This window comes from Nerophis ophidion, linkage group LG14 (assembly GCF_033978795.1).
Source record: "Nerophis ophidion isolate RoL-2023_Sa linkage group LG14, RoL_Noph_v1.0, whole genome shotgun sequence".
Lineage (NCBI taxonomy): Eukaryota > Metazoa > Chordata > Actinopteri > Syngnathiformes > Syngnathidae > Nerophis > Nerophis ophidion.
This window is the reverse complement of record NC_084624.1, coordinates 1,295,410-1,316,138: the sequence shown is the minus strand read 5'-3', so window position 1 is coordinate 1,316,138 and position 20,729 is coordinate 1,295,410. Positions and strand designations below refer to the sequence as shown.

Below are 20,729 nucleotides of genomic sequence, written 5' to 3'. Positions count from 1 at the left end.
AATTAATGGGGAAATCGTCGCTTTCTCGGTCCGAATCGCTCTCGATGCCTGTGGCTATGATTATAAACAATGTTCAGATGTGAGGAGCCCTACAATCAGTGACATCACGCGCACATCGTCTGCTACTTCCGGTACAGGCAAGGCTTTTTTATTAGCGACCAAATGTTGCGAACTTTATCGTCGATGTTCTCTCCTAAATCCTTTTAGCAAAAATATGGCAATATCGCGAAATGATCAAGTATGACACATAGAATGGACCTGCTATCCCCGTTTAAATAAGAACATCTTATAACGCAGTTTTTCTTAAATATGTGTCTAATGCTTTATAACCAATGTGTTCTGAGTACAATCCTAAAACATCTTCCACTGTTAACCTAATCTTCTCTTTCGCTAACTTACTTTCCAGTATTTCCTGTCATGTTTACAGCTGAAACCTTTATTGTGAAAGTCTATCCTTACTGCTGTAACAGGATGTATTGCGCTTCACGAACCAGAATTAAAAAAAAAAAAAAAAAGTAACCAGAAGCAAAAACTCGGACATGGAAGGAGTTCGGAGAAGCCATGGAAAACGACTTCCGGACAGCTTCAAAACGATTCTGGACTACCATTCGCCGCCTCAGGAAGGGGAAGCAATGCACTATCAACACCGTGTATGGTGAGGATGGTGTTCTGCTAATCTCGACTGCGGATGTTGTGGATCGGTGGAAAGAATACTTGGAAGACCTCCTCAATCCCACCAACATGTCTTCCTATGAGGAAGCAGTACCTGGTGGACTCTCCTATTTCTGGGGCCGAGGTCGTTGAGGTAGTTAAAAAGCTCCTCGGTGGCAAGGCCCCAGGGGTGGAAGAGATCCGCCCGGAGTTCCTTAAGGCTCTAGATGCTGTGGGGCTGTCTTGGTTGACAAGACTCTGCAGCATCGCGTGGACATCGGGGGCGGTACCTCTGGATTGATAGACCGGGGTGGTGGTTCCTCTATTTAAGAAGGGGAACCGGAGGGTGTGTTCCAACTATCGTGGGATCACACTCCTCAGCCTTCCCGGTAAGGTTTATTCAGGTGTACTGGAGAGGAGGCTACGTCAGATAGTCAAACCTCGGATTCAGGAGGAACAGTGTGGTTTTCGTCCTGGTCGTGGAACTGTGGACCAGCTCTATACTCTCAGCAGGGTACTTGAGGGTGCATGGGAGTTTGCTCAACCAGTCTACAAGTGCTTTGTGGACTTGGAGAAGGCATTGGACCGTGTCCCGCGGGAAGTCCTGTGGGGAGTGCTCAGAAAGTATGGGGTATCGGACTGTCTGATTGTGGCGGTCCACTCCCTGTATGATCAGTGTCAGAGCTTGGTCCGCATTGCCGGCAGTAAGTCGGACCCGTTTCCAGTGAGGGTTGGACTCCGCCAAGGCTGTCCTTTGTCACCCATTCTGTTCATAACTTTTATGGACAGAATTTCTAGGCGCAGTCAAGGCGTTGAGGGGTTCCGGGTTGGTGGCCGCAGGATTAGGTCTCTGCTTTTTGCAGATGATGTGGTCCTGATGGCTTCATCTGGCCGGGATCTTCAGCTCTCACTGGATCGGTTCACAGCCGAGTGTGAAGTGACTGGGATGAAAATGAGCACCTCTAAGTCAGAGTCCATGGTTCTCGCCCGGAAAAGGGTGGAATGCCATCTCCAGGTTGGGGAGGAGACCCTGTTCCAAGTGGAGGAGTTCAAGTACCTAGGAGTCTTGTTCACAAGTGAAGGAAGAGTGGATGGTGAGATCGACAGGCGGATTGGTGTGGCGTCTTCAGTAATGCGGACGTTGTACCGATCCGTTGAGGTGAAGAAGGAGCTGAGCCGGAAGGCAAAGCTCTCAATTTACCAGTTGATCTACGTTCCCATCCTCACCTATGGTCATGAGCTTTGGTTCATGACCGAAAGGATAAGATCACGGGTACAAGCGGCCGAAATGAGTTTCCTCCGCCGGGTGGCGGGTCTCTCCCTTAGAGATAGGGTGAGAAGCTCTGTTATCCGGGAGGAACTCAAAGTAAAGCCGCTGCTCCTCCACATGGAGAGGAGCCAGATGAGTTGGTTCGGGCATCTGGTCAGGATGCCACTTGAACGCCTCCCTAGGGAGGTGCTTAGGGCACATCCAACCGGTAGGAGGCTACGGGGAAGACCCAGGACACTTTGGGAAGACTATGTCTCCCGACTGGCTTGGGAACGCCTCGGGATGGGGGAGAGGGAAGTCTGGGCTTCCCTGCTTCGGCTGCTGCCCCCGTGACCCGACCTCGGATAAGCGGAAGAAGATGGATGGATGGATGGATGGAACCAGAAGTGGAGGTGGTAAAAGAATAAACAAAGCTCCAGGGCTAAACTGAGAATTAAGAGTTTGTTATGTACATATGGTAACCTTTGGGTCACAGTCCTAAACTCACAGCTCTCAGGAAGCTTGAGCTTATGCTATCAGTGGATCAGAAAATCATGAGATGCTGGAATAAACAAGTTAGTGTGAGGAAGTTCTACAAGCCAGATACATCAACCCCGCAAGACCAGGCCAGATGACCAGAAACCAGCAAAGGTGGGGAGATGCCAGAGGAACTGGACTACGTGTGCTGGGAAGAGAAGGAGCGAAGGACATACTTTCTTAGAGACAGGCTCTGAAGTGAGGCCCTCTTGGAGCAGATGAAAAGGCTGCTTAGTCGCCGTTCCGTGGACGTTCTCTCTATTCTCCAGCCAATCACACTGTAAAATAAATCTTAAGACGGTAAAGCGGAAAATTGACAACTTGGTGAGCTTTATTAGAGATTAAACAAACACGTTTAGGAGACAAAGTTCTCCTCCCTTCAGACATTAAAGACAGGTGCGTGCCACTCCAAATCATGTCCAACCAACTGAATGTACCTTAGGTTGACTCCAGTTAAGCTGTAAGAAATCTCAAGAATGATGACTTGAAACAGGATGCTGCTTCTGAGCTGCATGGCAAAAGGCTGTGAATACTTATGTACATGTGATTTAATTCTTTTTGGCCAAAAAAACAGCATTTTCACATTTTCATTGTGTGTAAAATTATGAGGATAAAAATGAATTTATTCCATTTTGGTGTAATACTGCAATATAACAAAATGTGACAACACTGAATACTTTCCAGATGCACTTTATCCTACTTGTGATGCTCAAGGTTCCATTGTTGGTCCTCTCTTTTATCATTATTTGGGCTATTTAACTGGTGGCCGCCGGGCACAGGAAATGGGAAAAGAAACTTGCAAGATTCACATTTTTACAAACCCAAATCAAATGTTTACTGTAGGTGACGCTGAGTCTTGGATTATACAAAAACAAAACATTAGGTAAGGGAGTAGTTCTACACATCGTAATGATTCACTTTGTGGTATGGAAATGTGACCTTCAAACCAATTTAGTCCCGCTGGGTTTAGTTTTTCCTTGCCTTGATGTGGGATCTGAACAGAGGATATCGTTTTGGCTTGTGCAGCCCTTTGAGACACTTGTGATTTAGGGCTATATAAATGAAAATTGATTGATTACATATACCGTATTTTTTAACTGTAATTTTTTTTGTTTTTTTTATTGTGAAGCATAGAGAAATACACAGGAATTGGGCCTTTTAGAACATAAAACTGATGTTAATGATAGAAAAATACTTTGTACATAAAAGTGAATAAGCTAAGAGGAGGTCAATAATACAGTACTTAAATGCAAAGCTGACAGTTTGTCATCATAAGACTTGTTTGCGTGTTGGCATGCAGTGTTTTGATTTCGGACAAACAGGAAAAAAGTGGGAATGCTACTCGTCTGTCAAACAGCCTGGATGTTGTCGCACAAACGATAACCTTTGCCCCTTCTCGTTTGGCCTTTAGCAAACATGTTAGCATGTAAGGTTGCTACAGTAAGCACCTGATTGTCTGCAGAGGAGATTCTGGCGTGTTGTGACATTATTCGATTGAATTAAATAAACAACTTAGCAATAATGAGGGTGATGGCTGTTCAGAGCTGTTTGGATCGTAAGACAAAAAGGAGGAATACATTCTTAGGTGGCAGGTCCATGTCACAACAAAAGGTCCTCTGCTCGCCTTCGTCGCACGTCAAACATCAGCAAAACAGTTGGGATGCAGTTTCTTTGCACGTCTGCAATATTTTTGCCAAGTTAGGATTTCGGGGATTTGGACAAAACGTGCGATTAAATACATTCAAGCTTCGGCTCAATCAAAAACAAAAAAACAGAATACTCTCTGTCGGAACCATCAGATTCACAAACACTGAACTTGCTTGAAAAACTCTCCTGGAAATGGCTTGAAATCCAGTGCACTGATTCTGCATTTTATTCATATATACTGTATATATATATTTTTTCATTTATTTGTACATCTTTGCTCATGTGAATAAAAGAACACCCAAAATAGAGTTTTGTTTTTGAAATCTGGTCTTTCTTGCGCTAATAACCGATAAAGCAATTGCAACCTTTGTTCGCCATCGGCAGTCCCGGAGCAAAATGTGTTTTATTGTTGTGGAATCTCTGGAGGCTACGAGCTGCACGGAAAAAGCATTCTCCCGTCTACAAAAAACAAGTCGATGCATGTGGCGATTGAGGAGTAAAGCTTCGAACAAAGTAAAAAGTCTTCCGCCCCAACCGGACCAAAGGGTCGCTGTAGCAGGCACTGAACAGAAAATAATTGCGATAGAAAATCAAAGAAATGCACCTGGTGCATCTGTGAGTTGTAGTCCAAGCTGCTCGGAGATATTTCAGGCCTCAGCATCTGTGGAGCTACAAGGAGGCTTCACTTTGGAAGGAGCTACATGACGCCCCCTGCTGGTCACCGACAGCACTGAGCTCACATTTGGATCTGCGCACACACGCACACACACACACACACACACACACACACACACACACACACACACACCATGTTCTCATGCAGACTTTCAAAAACCTCCAGCAAGTGTTTGTTATGACGCCGATGATTGCAGCTCTTCCTCGACGGGCTACGTTACCCCACTGCGCCCGTGTTCGAGCCGTGCTGAAATGGGAACGTGGGAGGGCGGTGGTGAAGGTGTTCGGTCGGCGGTGGTGGTGGTGGTGGTGGTGGCGCGTGATGAGGTCACCGGCTTCTAGGAGATGATCTCCAGGATGTAGAAGACCAGCTCCATCACCACCGGACCCTCGCTCAGCTGGCACGCTCCTCCGTGGATGATGGGGATCAGAGCGCTGTCCAGGTCACTCAGGTACTGAGGCAGCAGAGGCTGCCCGTTACTTCCTACCAGGTAGCCCACCTAAGACAAAGCATTGGTGTCAACAGTTGTGGCTGTAGGCAACCTCCTGATAGTTATTTTTAAATCCATATGACAGTAGATGCATTTATCTTAAATCAATTCCATCCATCCATCCATTTTCTACCGCTTATTCCCTTTTGGGGTCGCGGGGGGCGCTGGCGCCTATCTCAGCGACAATCGGGCGGAAGGCGGGGTACACCCTGGACAAGTCGCCACCTCATCGCAGGGCCAACACAGATAGACAGACAACATTCACACACTAGGGATCATTTAGTGTTGCCAATCAACCTATCCCCAGGTGCATGTCTTTGGAGGTGGGAGGGGCCTATCCCCAGGTGCATGTCTTTGGAGGTGGGAGGGGCCTATCCCCAGGTGCATGTCTTTGGAGGTGGGAGGAAGCCGGAGAACCCGGAGGGAACCCACGCAGTCACGGGGAGAACATGCAAACTCCACACAGAAAGATCCCTAGGACTGCAGGACCTTCGTATTGTGAGGCAGACGCACTAACGCCTCTGCCACCGTGAAGCCAATTTATCAGCGGAATTAATGCTGACTGAGCAGTTTGCTCCTCATTGCTACAACGACATTGGTTCTATTGCTGTATACTGGTGATGTATAAATGATCATGTGTCGTGTTTTGTGGTCACGTTCGGTTTTGTATTGGATTCATTGGGCACTCTTGTTTGTTTTGTCACCATGCCAACCATCAGTTTTCACCTGTTATGTGTTCACGACTCACGCAGCTGATTTGTCTGGACTCACGCACCTGTCATCACTGCACCTATTTAAGCCTGTATTTGCCAGGCAGTCAGCCTGGCGACATCACCCTCTACCATACTTGCCAACATTGAGACCTCCGATTTCGGAAGGTGGGGGGCGTGGTTAAGAGTCAAATATTTCATTTATATAAGAAATAATTGACTTTCAGTGAATTCTAGCTATATATATATATAAAAAATAAATACTTGAATTTCAGTGTTCATTTATTTACACATATAAACACACATAACACTCATCTACTCATTGTTGAGTTAAGGGTTGAATTGTCCACCCTTGTTCTATTCTCTGTCACTATTTTTCTAACCATATGCATGTACAGTAGATGGCAGTATTGTCCTGTTTAAGAGTGTCACAACATTGCTGTTTGCGGCAGACGAACTGCTTTACGGTCGTCGAAAACGTGACTGCTGTTGTGTGTTGTTACCGCCCTGGGAGGACGTTAATGAAACTGCCTAACAATTAACCCACATAAGAAACCAAGAACTCACCCTCGATCATTCTTCAGTTATAACGTCATTGGGCAGACACTCTGTTTATATTGTGGGAAAGCGGACGTGTAAACAGGCTGTCGACACGTCACTCAGGTCCGCGTGGAGCTGGAGGGGGTGTGGGCTCCAGCTCCGCCTAAATTTCAGGAGATTTTCGGGAGAAAATTTGTCCCGGGAGGTTTTCAGGAGAGGCGCTGAATTTTCGGGAGTCTCCCGGAAAATCGGGGAGGGTTGGCAAGTATGCCCTCTACGTAAGTTTTGTTATTCATGCCATAGTTTGCAAGTTTTGTTTTAAGTCCATAGTTTACGTTGTAGTAATAGTTTGGTTTCATAGCCAAGTTTTGTACCTCCTCTGAGAGCGCCTTTTGTTTTGTTTGTACTTTTCGAGTTAAAATTAAAAGATGTCATTACCTTCACCCCATGTCCGGTCCACTCATTCTGCACCACGGGAAAACAAACCGCCCCATAGTCCAAGTTCTGACATCATGATGTATAAAGTACTTTATCATGCACTCCAAATCACTATTCAAGGTAAAACATGAACTTGTATTAGCGATAATGAGTTAATAGCAGTTAGGGCTGCCGCTATAAATTATTTAAGTAATCAAATAATCCATTGATTTGTTTGTGCATCTAAATGAGTAATTGTAGAAAACACACTAACCACCGCTCTCATATATGCTATATTGCAGCGTCCCTGCAAAAACATTGTCCGCGTATTTAAAGTTCTGGGCACTACATGCATTTTTTTATTGGTTACACCTATTAAATGATTAATAGAAGCAACAATATGTTAGAATCATGTATATATTATCACACAACTCTTATGCTTAAAGGCTGTTGCTATAGTTATTATCAATTGTGCTGAAGTTGTACTTTTCTATCTGTGCAAAGGGACTGCTGGTAATGCAAAAGGTCGTCTCGTACCCGTGTTGTGTACAGACTCAGCCTGCTGACTGCCGAGGCCGAACATCGAGTACCGTGACGCAGACAAAGCAAAGACAGGGCAATATCACGAATGTCAGCACATTTGCATTTCATTAATAGTGATACATTGTGTCAAACTGGGGCTGTTGAGATTAGCCCCTTCCCTCAGCGACAGCCTCAGTGATGTAACCAGGGACCTCCCAAATAAATAGAGGAAGCAAGTGGGCAGGATTTTAGAGTGTAGTTTGGATCTGTAGAGTACAGCCCAAAAACATCGCTCCTCATTGAGCTAAATTGAACTCTGTCTCTGCATGATTCCTTGCTTCTTGTCTGTTTAATAGAGGTCATCAGTGTTTGAACCTGACACAATATACAAAACCCAAAACCAGTGAAGTTGGCACGTTGTGTAATTCGTAAATAAAAACAGAATACAATGATTTGCAAATCCTTTTTAACTTATATTCAATAGAATAGACTGCAAAGACAAGATATTTAATGTTCGAACTGAGAAACATGATTTTTTTTGCAAATAATCATTAACTTAAAATTTAACGGCAGCAACACATTGTTGGTACATGTGCATTTTTACCACCGTGTTACATGGCCTTTCCTTTCAACAACCTTTGGGAACCGAAGAGACCGATTTTTGAAGTTTTTCCAGGTTGAATTTTTTCCCATTCTTGCTTGTGATATTTTAGGCTTCATAATGCAGCACACATTTTCAATGGGAGACAGGTCTGGACTACAGGCAGGCCAGTCTAGTACCCGGACTCTTTTACTACGAAGCCATGCTCTTGTAACACGTACAGAATGTGGCTTGGCATTGTCTTGCTGAAATAAGCAGGGGCGTCCACATGTTAACATTATTTGGATGGCAACATATTTTGCTCCAAAACCTGTATGTACCTTTCAGCATTAATGGTGCCTTCACAGATGTGTAAGTTACCCATGCCTTGGGCGCTAATGCACCGGGATTTTATTTACGATTCACGCAACGTGCCAACTACACTGGTTTTGTAAATTAAAGCTCTTTTTTGATTGATTTAAGCCATTATTCGTTGCCGCTTTAATACCAGTTATCGCCAACTTGCAATTAACACCCGTCCTTTTTTTTTGCGCCTAATTAGTTGCTACCTGGTCCGAGTCCAGCGTGACCCTCAGCCCAAGCTTGGCCATGCCGTCCTCCTTGAGCAGCTTGAGGTGCGGGCAGAGCGCCGTGCAGAAAGCTCGCGCCACGTTTTCTGTCAGGCGGCTGTGGTCGGCCGGGTCGCTCAGCCCGTTGGGTTGATCGTCGCTCTGGAGGAAGAAGACCTGGCAGAGGACAAGACGGGCAGTGTCACTCAGTAGCGGACACTCGTGGTGGGTCAGACAATACTGATTGATGTATTATGAACTAGAGGGATCAATATTGTGTCCCTTGATACGTGTGTGGGTGTCACTTAAAGAAAAAAAAACATGTGACCGATACAGCCGCTGGGTCGTTTGAATGAGAAGCATCAAACTGTGTTTATCAGGATCTGTTTAGTATTCGGCTCAGAGATGAGCCTTATAAATTCCTTTTATTTGCCAACTATTCATTTTATTAGCAAGTCAGATGTGACTCTTTCATCCAGCAGATGGCGCTATTATGAAACACAGTGTTAGTGCAGTGTCATTTACTTGTAATAGTTGATACTAGGGCTGGGTGAAATGGCCTTTTATTAATATTTCGATATTTTTGTGCCATGTCACGATGCACGATATATATCTCCATATTTTGCCTTATCCTTGAGTGAACACTTGATGCATATAATCACAGCAGTATGATGATTCTATGTGTCTACATTCAAACATTCTTCTTCATACTGCATTAATATATGCTACTTTTAAACTTTCATGCAGAGAGGGAAATCACAACTGTATTTATTAAACAGTTATTAAGCAGTGGCACAAACATTCATGTCATTTCAAAACAGAAAGTGCAAGATTGTCAGAGACATTTTAAAACAAGCTATTGGTGCACTTTTGTGCATGATGTCACTAAGATGACATATCAATCAATCAATGTTTACTTATATAGCCCTGAATCACTAGTGTCTCAAAAGGGCTGCACAAACCACAACACAAACCACTACGACATCCTCGGTATCCTCGGACATATCAAAACAACACTAAATTAAAGTGCACTTTTTGTACAGAACACCACTACAATAGTTAAAAACAAATACAGTGCACTTTTGTGCATGATGTCACACAGGATATTTCAAAAACTGTCAAATAAAAATGAGCTGCATAATAGGAAATCAAATAGTGTATGTCCTTAATTCTGTGGTAGGTTCCTGCAGACGTTATCTGATGTTGATTTTTTTTTTTTTTTCATACAGTGTTGATCTGAAAATTGTTGCTTCTTCATTTTGTGGGTGTGGCACCGAACGGAGATATTGACATGCAGTTTCAAGCACTCTCCATTCTCTAGAGCAGGGGTAGGGAACCTATGGCTCTAGAGCCAGATGTGGCTCTTTTGATGACTGCATCTGGCTCTCAGATAAATCTTAGCTGACATTGTTTAACACGATAAGTCATTAATAATTCCGCTGGTAATCACAGTGTTAAAAATGACGTTCAAATTATATAACATTCTCATGCATTTTAATCCATCCATCCATTTTCTATCCCACCAGTTAAAGAAGTGCACTAATGGGAAGAAGTATTATATTAATTATTGGTTAGCTTCAGAATAACAATGTTATTAAAAAAAATAGGAGACTTATTATACTCTAAAAATGTTGGTATTACTTAAAAATGCACGCATTTAGTTGTATTCAGTGTTAAAAAATATTATATGGCTCTCACGGAAATACATTTTTAAATATTTGGCTCTCATGGCTCTCTCAGCCAAAAAGGTTCCCGACCCCTGGGTTAGTGGGTGACTTTTCAAATGATGCTACAAATTAGCAGTGGTGCTACTTTTTGCAGCAACGCTTTTGCCGCATAATTGTCAAACATACGGACATTATCTCCTTCTGTTGTTGACTATTTGTTTCATACGGTGTTGATGTGGAAATGGTTGCTTCAGCAGTTTGTGGTTATGGCACCGAACAGAGATGTTGACATGCGGAGTTTCAAAAACTCTACATTTTCTAGCAGGTGACTTTTCAAGTCATGCTACAAATTAGCAGTAAGTGCTACTTTTGGAGCAACGCTTTTGCCGAATACTTGTTCGACATCTTCCCGCTTGAAGCCAAAACACCGCCAGACGATGCACCCCGTGCTGTTTTTCTTGGGAGTTAAGTCTTCTTACATTTGTTACCAGATCGGCACCTTCCACCTCTCGTATTACCACTCGCAACGCACCGTTAGCATCACATCTAATGTTACCCATTTAACTACCTCTGTGCTTGGGGAGGGCGTGTGACGTTGCACGCGCGGCAGTATGTGTAAGAAGGTGCGCTTGTTTTATGTCTCTGTGAGAAGGAGAGACAACAAAGAGTGGGAAATGCATGTAGTGTAATGCCAGCAATTAAAAGCAAGTACATGAGAATGTTTGCTCGAATATCACAATATAGTCATTTTCTATATCGCACAGAGACAAACCCGCGATGTATCGAGTATATCGATATATATAGTGATTATATCGAGTATATCGATATATCGCCCAACCCTAGTTGACACTAATGATGAGGTGTGTCATGTCAAAGGTAAATATTTTATTTATTAGCTGGGCTTTACCTCTGTCCAGCGGATCACTTTGCCATTGGCTTTGAACTCGGAGCCGTGGAAAATCTTCACGCTGGTGATGGACTCCATCGATTTGCCGTCGATTGGGCTGATGACACTGAAACACATGAAATTGTTCCATTTTAATATTGTGTGTGTACCTTTACAATATTTAGACCTTCTTTGGTTGCTATTATCAATCAATCAATCAATCAATGTTTATTTATATAGCCCCAAATCACAAATGTCTCAAAGGACTGCACAAATCATTACGACTACAACATCCTCGGAAGAACCCACTAAAGGGCAAGGAAAACTCACACCCAGTGGGCAGGGAGAATTCACATCCAGTGGGACGCCAGTGACAATGCTGACTATGAGAAACCTTGGAGAGGACCTCAGATGTGGGCAACCCCCCCCACCCCCTAGGGGACCGAAAGCAATGGATGTCAAGCGGGTCTAACAGGATACTGTGAAAGTTCAATCCATAGTGGCTCCAACACAGCTCCAACACAAACGAAATAATTCGGGACAGGTCTACCTAATAATGTGACTAGAGATATTATCGGCCGATAAATGCTTTAAAACGTGATATCGGAAATTATCGGTATTGGTTTCAAAACGTAAAATTAATGACTTTTTAAAACGCCGTAGTACGGAGCGGTAAAAGCACGGATATAAACCCAGTTATCAGCCCCTCCCCTCTCCCAACACACAACACATGAGAGGTTTACCGTCGACGCTTGATGACCTCATCAAACTTCCCCGAGCGCAGCATAACAACAACAAGAGTGTGTTGTTGCCGGTGCTGTAGCCGCAGCTAACTAGCGAGCTCGCTCGATGACTAACGACACCATGTCTATGGTTTGGGATTATTTTAAAGTGTCTGACGGATTAAAAACTGGCAATTTGCAATGACTGCAAAAAGTTGGTTAGGAGAGGAGGAACCAAAAGGTCTTCCTTTGATACGAGCAATTTGATCTCCCACCTCTTCAAGAATCATTAGGAGATACACGATGAATACAAGCGGAAGATGGATGAAAAGCAAATACCGAAAAAAACTGGTATCACACAGTTGTCACTTAAAGACTGCGCCGAGAAAAAACAAAAACACAACAAAAACCACCCTAAGGCAAAAGCTCAAGTTGTGGTCAGGGACAACGCACGACGGTGGAGTTTGGTGTGGATAGTCTGCCCTGCATGGTACACACTTTGCAGCTTGCAGTGGACGGAGGTGCCCTGTCCCAACGCAGCATTTCAAGTTTCACAAGTTTATTCACAATACCACTTATAACAATTACAATAGTAGTGAATGTCATCATTTAAAGATGTTGGTACGTGAAAGAGTCCCCCAAATAAGCTAGAAGAAGCTTTTGACAGGGGTTCCAGAGGACAGTATATACATGGAAAGATGAAACATGGTAGCAAACAAGAAAAAAAACAAAAACAACGCTAGATAATAAACACAAGAACATAGTACTAAAGCAAGCATACATACACATACATACATACATACATTCAACCATGCAAAACCCAACAGTAGTCTACCTCACATGAGGCATTCAATATAGGTGGTTAATAGGTAAGTTTTCAGTTTCTTTTTGAAGTTGGAGAATGGTTACTGCAGGGGTTCCCACACTTTTTCTGCAGGCGAGCTACTTTTCAATTGACCAACTCGAGGGGATCTACCTCATTTATATATATCATTTATATTTATTTATTTTTGAAAGAGACATTTTTGTAAACAAGTTAAATGTGTTTAATGATAATACAAGCATGTGTAACACATATAGATGTCTTTCTTTCACGAAGACAAGAATATAAGTTGCTGTATTACCTGATTCTGATGACTTGCATTGATTGGAATCAGACAGTAATGATGATAACGCCCACATTTTCAAATGGAGGAGAAAAAAAGTTGTCCTTTCTGTACAATACCATATGAAAGTGGTTGGTTTTTGGCATCTAATTCATCCAGCTTCCATACACTTTACAAGAAAAACATTGGCGGCAAATTCCGTAGCTTGCTTGATTGACATTCACGGCACCCGAGGGTCTTGTGAGATGACGCTGGCTGCTGCCAGATCATTATTATGAAAATATGACCGAGAGGAAGGAGGGAAACACTTTTTATTTCAACAGACTCTCGCGCCGTCCCTTCCGTCAAAACTCTAAAGGCCGACTGCACATTTCCTATCTTCACAATAAAAGCCCTGCTTCATGCTGCCTGCGCTAACAAAATAAGAGTCTCGGAAAGCTGGCATGCACAAGTGATGTGCACGCCAGCTTTCTGAGGGATCGCTTGTGCACGCCAGTTTTCCGAGACTCTTATTTTGTTAGCGCAGGCAGCATGAAGCAGGGCTTTTATTGTGAAGATAGGAAATGTGCAGTCGGCCTTTAGAGTTTTGACGGAAGGGACGGCGCGAAAGTCTGTTGAAATAAAAAGTGTTTCTCGCCTTCCTCTCTGTCATTTTTTCATAATAATGAACTGGCAGCAGCCAGCGTCATCTCACAAGACCCTCGGGTGCCGTGAATGTCAATCAAGCAAGCTACGGAATTTGCCGCCAATGTTTTTCTTGTAAAGTGTATGGAAGCTGGATGAATTAGATGCCAAAAACCAACCACTTTCATGTGGTATTGTACAGAAAGGACAACTTTTTTTCTCCTCCATTTGAAAATGTGGGCGTTATCATCATTACTGTCTGATTCCAATCAATGCAAGTCATCAGAATCAGGTAATACACCAACTTATATTCTTGTCTTCGTGAAAGAAAGACATCTATATGTATTACACATGTTTGTATTATCATTAAACACATTTAACATGTTTACAAAAATGTCTCTTTCATAAATAAATAAATATAAATGATATATATAAATGAGGTAGATCCCCTCGAGTTGGTCAATTGAAAAGTAGCTCGCCTGCAGAAAAAGTGTGGGCACCCCTGCAGTAGGGCGTCACAAAAAAATCAGGCATAATAATGTGTTAATTCCACGACCGTATAAATATATATATTGGTATCGGTTGATATCGGAATCGGTAATATCGGATATCGACAAAAAAGCCAATATCGGACATCTCTAAATGTGACCCTTCCCCCTTCCGCCGGTCTCCTGGTTCTCACCCCTTGTTGAAGTTGTGGTCGTCCTCGGTCCACTGCACGTGCACATGTTCCTGGTTCTCCTCCTGGTCAGCTTTACCGCACGTGATGGTGAAGTCCTTCATGTCCCTCAGCGCTTGCCGTAGTGAGTCCATGGTCTCGGCCGTGATCTGGATCATCACGCCATCTGAGCGAGGCAAAGAGAACATTTGTTTGCTTCTTACGCAGCTTCTAAAAAACAAAAAAAATTAACTCGGTGCCAAGTGGGTCTTGCCTTCTACGATGCTTGTTTTGGCCAAGAAGCCAGACGAGGCCTTCAGGGCGCCGCTGAACACAAGAAAACAGGCGCCGGTCACTGAAAACAAAATCAATAGGATGGATTCATTAGTGCCTCACTTCAGGAGGACGTCTCTGAAGACCCAGGTGAGCGTTTGTGTCGTCACCTTTGCGCGGCTGGTGATGGATGCTGATGGCCTGCGTCTGGTAGTTGCCGTCGTCGTTCTGCACGCACACCAGGTGGGAGTCGGCCCTCTCGTTGAAGCACGCCCCCATGGCCAGCACGTGCTCATTGGACTTGTTCATGGCTTTCATCAGCTGCACGCACACACACGGTCCACGTCTGATTAAAGCTGCATTCGGATGCCAAACTGCACCGAGCTGCGTGGGAAGTGAGACTTCCAGGGCACCGATTGCAGGGGAAATAAGTCAGATATCACCGGCTCCCAAATTTGCATTCCCGAGGATTAGCAATGTTTTTGCAGGTATATTAATGCTTTTTAATGCCACTTAATAAAAATTAAAATCTTGTGCCCTACTACAGTTTATTGCAATGGTCCCCAGAGGCGTGATGCGCACGCCCACTTTGTGGACACGCCCTGGCATCCCCCAACCACTGCTAGTTTGTCTGTGAAGACAAAAGGCTAGGGGAGAACACCCTGAGAGAAAAGTGTAACCTGGGTGACAAAACCCCATTAAATATCCTCATTTAAATAGCCTTTTAAAACCCCATTGAATATTCTTTCCAATTAAATCTTCCTATTTAAATAATTTCATTTAAATATCCTCTCAAAACCCCATTGAATATTATTTCTAATTAAATATCTTTCTATTTAAATATCATTTTACTTAAATATCCATCCATCCATCCATTTTCTACCGCTTATTTCCTTTTGGGGTCGCGGGGGGCGCTGGCGCCTATCTCAGCTACAATCGGGCGGAAGGCGGGGTACACCCTGGACAAGTCGCCACCTCATCGCAGGGCCAACACAGACAGACAGACAACATTCACACTCACATTCACACACTAGGGACCATTTTAGTGTTGCCAATCGGTGCATGTCTTTGGAGGTGGGAGGGGCCTATCCCCGGGTGCATGTCTTTGGAGGTGGGAGGGGCCTATCCCCGGGCGCATGTCTTTGGAGGTGGGAGGGGCCTATCCCCGGGTGCATGTCTTTGGAGGTGGGAGGGGCCTATCCCCAGGTGCATGTCTTTGGAGGTGGGAGGGGCCTATCCCCGGGTGCATGTCTTTGGAGGTGGGAGGGGCCTATCCCCGGGTGCATGTCTTTGGAGGTGGGAGGGGCCTATCCCCGGGTGCATGTCTTTGGAGGTGGGAGGGGCCTATCCCCGGGTGCATGTCTTTGGAGGTGGGAGGGGCCTATCCCCGGGTGCATGTCTTTGGAGGTGGGAGGAAGCCGGAGTACCCGGAGGGAACCCACACATTCACAGGGAGAACATGCAAACTCCACACAGAAAGATCCCGAGCCTGGATTTGAACCCAGGACTGCAGGAGCTTCGTATTGTGAGGCAGACGCACTAACCCCTCTGCCACCGTGAAGCCCTACTTAAATATCCTTTCTATTTAAATAACCTTTCAAATCCCAATTAAATATCCTATTTATTTTTGTGTCTTTGCGTCATTGCGTCACGCGGTCACGTGACCTGTTGCGGGAAGCATCAAATCCAGTAGTGGCTGCTTCCAGGAAGAGCGAGAGGGACGTTGCTGCAGGAGCCAACTACTGAAGCCGTGGGTCGTCGTGCGAGAGTGTTTAAGTGTGACTTATCTGCGGAATTGGCCATGTTGGATGGCGAGCTAGAACCTGAACTAGAGTCTGAAGCTTGATGCCTGGAACCGAACCAACCGAACTGAATCCACCCAACCAAGCCCCAGGCGGGTAGGAGGCTCCTCAGCAGCCGCTCTGTTTTTTCCCTTTGGTTTTTCCATAAACGCATTTCATTTCTGTCCTCCCCAACTTTCACATTTACCTTCACTAAAACCCCTCTGGACACTGCCACCACAACGTGGACTTTGAAAGGTCGTTTAATGAACTGTCGTGTTGCGCTTATACCTTTTTTGGTAAAAACAAGGACTGAATCAAGTACTGTATCACATTGTAAATATTGAACGTACTGTAATTTATGTTGAAAATGTGAATGGCCATTCCAATTTACATGTCTGTTTGTTGTTTGTTTTTCCTTCCATCTCCATCCATCCATCTTCTTCCGCTTATCCGAGGTCGGGTCGCGGGGGCAACAGCCTAAGCAGGGAAGCCCAGACTTCCCTCTCCCCAGCCACTTGGTCCAGCTCCTCCCGGTGGATCCCGAGGCGTTCCCAGGTCAGCCGGGAGACATAGTCTTCCCAACGTGTCCTGGGTCTTCCCCGTGGCCTCCTACCGATTGGACGTGCCCGAAACACCTCCCTAGGGAGGCGTTCGGGTGGCATCCGGACCAGATGCCTGAACCACCTCATCTGTCTCCTCTCCATGTGGAGGAGCAGCGGCTTTACTTTGAGTTCCTCCCGGATGGCAGAGCTTCTCACCCTATCTCTAAGGGAGAGACCCAAACTCATTTGGGCCGCTTGTACCCGTGATCTTGTCCTTTCAGTCATGACCCAAAGCTCATGACCATAGGTGAGAATGGGAACGTAGATCGACCGGTAAATTGAGAGCTTTGCCTTCCGGCTCAGCTCCTTCTTCACCACAACGGATCGATACAGCGTCCGCATTACTGAAGACACCGCACCGATCCGCCTGTCGATCTCACCATCCACTCTTCCCCCACTCGTGAACAAGACTCCTAGGTACTTGAACTCCTCCACTTGGGCCAGAGTGTCCTCCCCAACCTGGAGATGGCACTCCACCCTTTTCCGGGTGAGAACCATGGACTCGGACTTGGAGGTGCTGATTCTCATTCCGGTCGCTTCACACTCGGCTGCGAACCGATCCAGCGAGAGCTGAAGATCCCGGCCAGATGAAGCCATCAGGACCACATCATCTGCAAAAAGCAGAGACCTAATCCTGCGGCCACCAACCCGGAACCCCTCAACGCCTTGACTGCGCCTAGAAATTCTGTCCATAAAAGTTATGAACAGAATGGGTGACAAAGGACAGCCTTGGCGGAGTCCAACCCTCACTGGAAACGTGTCCGACTTACTGCCAGCAATGTGGACCAAGCTCTGACACTGATCATACAGGGAGTGGACCGCCACAATAAGACAGTCCGATACCCCATACTCTCTGAGCACTCCCCACAGGAATTCCCGGGGGACACGGTCCAATGCCTTCTCCAAGTCCACAAAGCACATGTAGACTGGTTGGGCAAACTCCCATGCACCCTCAAGAACCCTGCCCAGAGTATAGAGCTGGTCCACAATTCCACGACCAGGATGAAAACCACACATATTTTTTTTAATGATTACTTGTATGTATTGATTGTTTGAATTGCATGTATCATCATATTGAGTTTGCATGTTCTCCCCGTGACCGCGTGGGTTCCCTCCGGGTACTCATAGTCATTCACATTGACATCCCAGTGGGTTGTGAGTTTTTCCTTGCCCTGATGTGAGCTCTGAACCGAGGATGTCGTTGTGGCTTGTGCAGCCCTTTGAGACACTTGTGATTTAGGGCTAAAAAACTTAACATTGATTGATTGACATCAAAGAGCTCTGTCTACTTCTTGTCTCCTCTTGCACTGTCAGACTCAGACTCACCTCATTGTAACGGTTGCTGGGGATCTTGATGCTGGTCTTCCTCACCTCCATGTCCATCACCAAACCTTTCACCACTGGCAGCGCATACTGGTAGTTGCGGAAGTCCTGAAAAAAATAAAGACAACGTGAGGCGATTAGAGCTGGTGGAGATGACGATGAGGAGACATGGTGCCTTTAGAGTGAAGGAGGCGGTCTTACTGCAAGCAGATTCATGATGGTGTGACCCGTCTCTCCGAAAAGCGGCTTCCGGAAGCGCACGCTGAACAGCGGGCACGGATAAACTGAAACGCATGGCATTTCAATTAGTCCTAAATAGAGATGTCTGATAATATCGGACTGCCGATATTATTATTGGCCGATAAATGCTTTGAAATGCAATATCGGAAATTATCGGTATCTGTTTCAAAAAGTAAAATGGATTACTTTTTTAAAACGCCACTGTGTACACAAACGTAGGGAGCGCCAATAAACCTTGAAGGCACTGCCTTTGCGTGCCGGCCCAATTACATAATATCTACGGCTTTTCACACACACAAGTGAATGCAATGCACACTTGGTCAACAGCCATACCAGTCACACTGAGGGTGGCCATATAAACAATAATAATAATAATAATGGATTAGATTTATATCGCGCTTTTCTATTGTTAGATACTCAAAGCGCTCACAGAGAAGTGGGAACCCATCATTCATTCACATCGAGTGGTGGTAAGCTACCTTTGTAGCCACAGCTGCCCTGGGGTAGACTGACGGAAGCGTGGCTGCCAGTTTGTGCCTACGGCCCCTCCGACCACCACCAATCATTCATCCATCATTCATTCACCAGTGTGAGCGGCACTGGGGGCAAGGGTGAAGTGTCTTGCCCAAGGACACAACGGCAGCGATTTGGATGTCAGTAGGTGGGAAGCGAACCTGCAACCTTCAGGTTTCTGGCATGGCTGCTCTACCCACTACGCCATGCCGCCCAGGCAACAAACAAGGTTAACACTGTTACAAATATGCGCCACAGTGTGAACCCACACCAAACAAGAATGACAATCACATTTCGGGAGAGCATCCGCACCGTAACACAACATAAACACAACAGAACAAATACCCAGAACCCCTTGCAGCACTAACTCTTCCGGGACACTACAAAATACCCCCAACCACCTAAACCCCGCCCACCTCAACCTCCTCATGCTCTCCAATGGAGAGTATGTCCCAAATTCCAAGCTGCTGTTTTGAGGCATGTTCAAAAAAATTATGCACTTTGTGACTTCAATAATAAATATGGCAGTGCCAAGTTGGCATTTTTTTCCATAACATGAGTTGATTTATTTTGGAAAACCTTGTTACATTGTTTAATGCATCCAGCGGGGCATCACAACAAAATTAGGCACAATAATGTGTTAATTCCACAACTGTATATATCTGTATCTTTTGATATTGGTATCAATAATTAAGAGTTGGACAATATCGGAATATCAGCAAATAAACCTCTAATCTTAAATTATCTATGAAACTGGAAAAAACACGAGAGATTTATTTGACCACAACGAGGCAGTAAATCCCACCTGTAAGCATTAATGTTCTAGTGCAGTGAAGTGAAGTGAATTATATTTACATAGTGCTTTTCTGTAGTGACTCAAAGCGCTTTACATAGTGAAACCCAGTATCTAAGTTACATATTTAAAGCAGTGTGGGTGGCACTGGGAGCAGGTGGGTAAAGTGTCTTGCCCAAGGACACGACAGCAGTGACTAGGATGGTGGATCGAACCTGGAACCCTCAACTTGCTGGCAGGGACACTCTACCAACCAAGTTATACCGCCCCTATTCTATAGAAAATACAACTTCCTGACGGTTTTTAGTGATTACTAAGAGGATCTAGATGTTTAAAACTCAAAGACTAACTTAAGTCACCAAACTAATGATTTTCATTTCTGTTCTTGTCGCAACCGGGAACTAAACTTCTATCTTTTAAGTGGTCTTGCTTGTCACCTGTGGATTATGCAATATATTGTACTTTAAAGGCCTACTGAAATGAGATGTTCTTATTTAAACGGGGATAGCAGGTCCATTCTACGTGTCATACTTCATCATTTCGCGATATTGCCATATTTTTGCTGAAAGGATTTAGTAGAGAACATCCACGATAAAGTTGGCAACTTTTGGTCGCTAATAAAAAAGCCTTGCCTGTACCGGAAGTAGCAGACGATGTACGTGTGACGTCACGGGTTGTGGAGCTCCTCACATCTGAACATTGTTTACAATCATGGCCACCAGCAGCAAGAGCGATTCGAGCCGACAAAGCGACAATTTCCCTATTAATTTGAGCGAGGATGAAAGATTTGTGGATGAGGAAAGTGAGAGTGAAGGACGAGAAAAAAAAAAAAAGACAGGGCAGTGGGATCGATTCAGATGTTATTAGACACATTTACTAGGATAATTCTGGAAAATCCCTTATCTGCTTATTGTGTTACTAGTGTTGTAGTGAGATTATACTGTCGTACC

General features: G+C 44.8%; 1 protein-coding gene across 1 annotated transcript; it reads right to left on the bottom strand.

Moving 5' to 3' along the window:
* Positions 1–2,748: 2,748 nt before the first annotated feature.
* LOC133567912 (zinc finger FYVE domain-containing protein 9-like) lies at positions 2,749–18,584 on the bottom strand. Its single transcript, XM_061919530.1, has 8 exons — positions 18,435–18,584; positions 18,237–18,341; positions 14,695–14,845; positions 14,526–14,606; positions 14,276–14,438; positions 11,163–11,268; positions 8,589–8,765; positions 2,749–5,259 (listed from the first exon to the last, which is right to left on the bottom strand). The coding sequence occupies exons 1-8, from the start codon at positions 18,531–18,533 to the stop codon at positions 5,098–5,100; spliced, it is 1,044 nt and encodes a 347-aa protein (XP_061775514.1). The 5' UTR covers positions 18,534–18,584; the 3' UTR covers positions 2,749–5,097.
* Positions 18,585–20,729: the final 2,145 nt, after the last annotated feature.

Coding starts and splice junctions, on each gene's coding strand:
- LOC133567912 (XM_061919530.1), bottom strand. CDS start 18,533: ATGCCATGCGTTTCAGTTTATCCGTGCCCGCTGTTCAGCGTGCGCTTC. Junction 14,846..18,236: donor CCAGCAACCGTTACAATGAG/GTGAGTCTGAGT, acceptor GTGTGCGTGCAG/CTGATGAAAGCCATGAACAA. Junction 5,260..8,588: donor TCACGCTGGACTCGGACCAG/GTAGCAACTAAT, acceptor GCTTTGTCTTAG/GTGGGCTACCTGGTAGGAAG.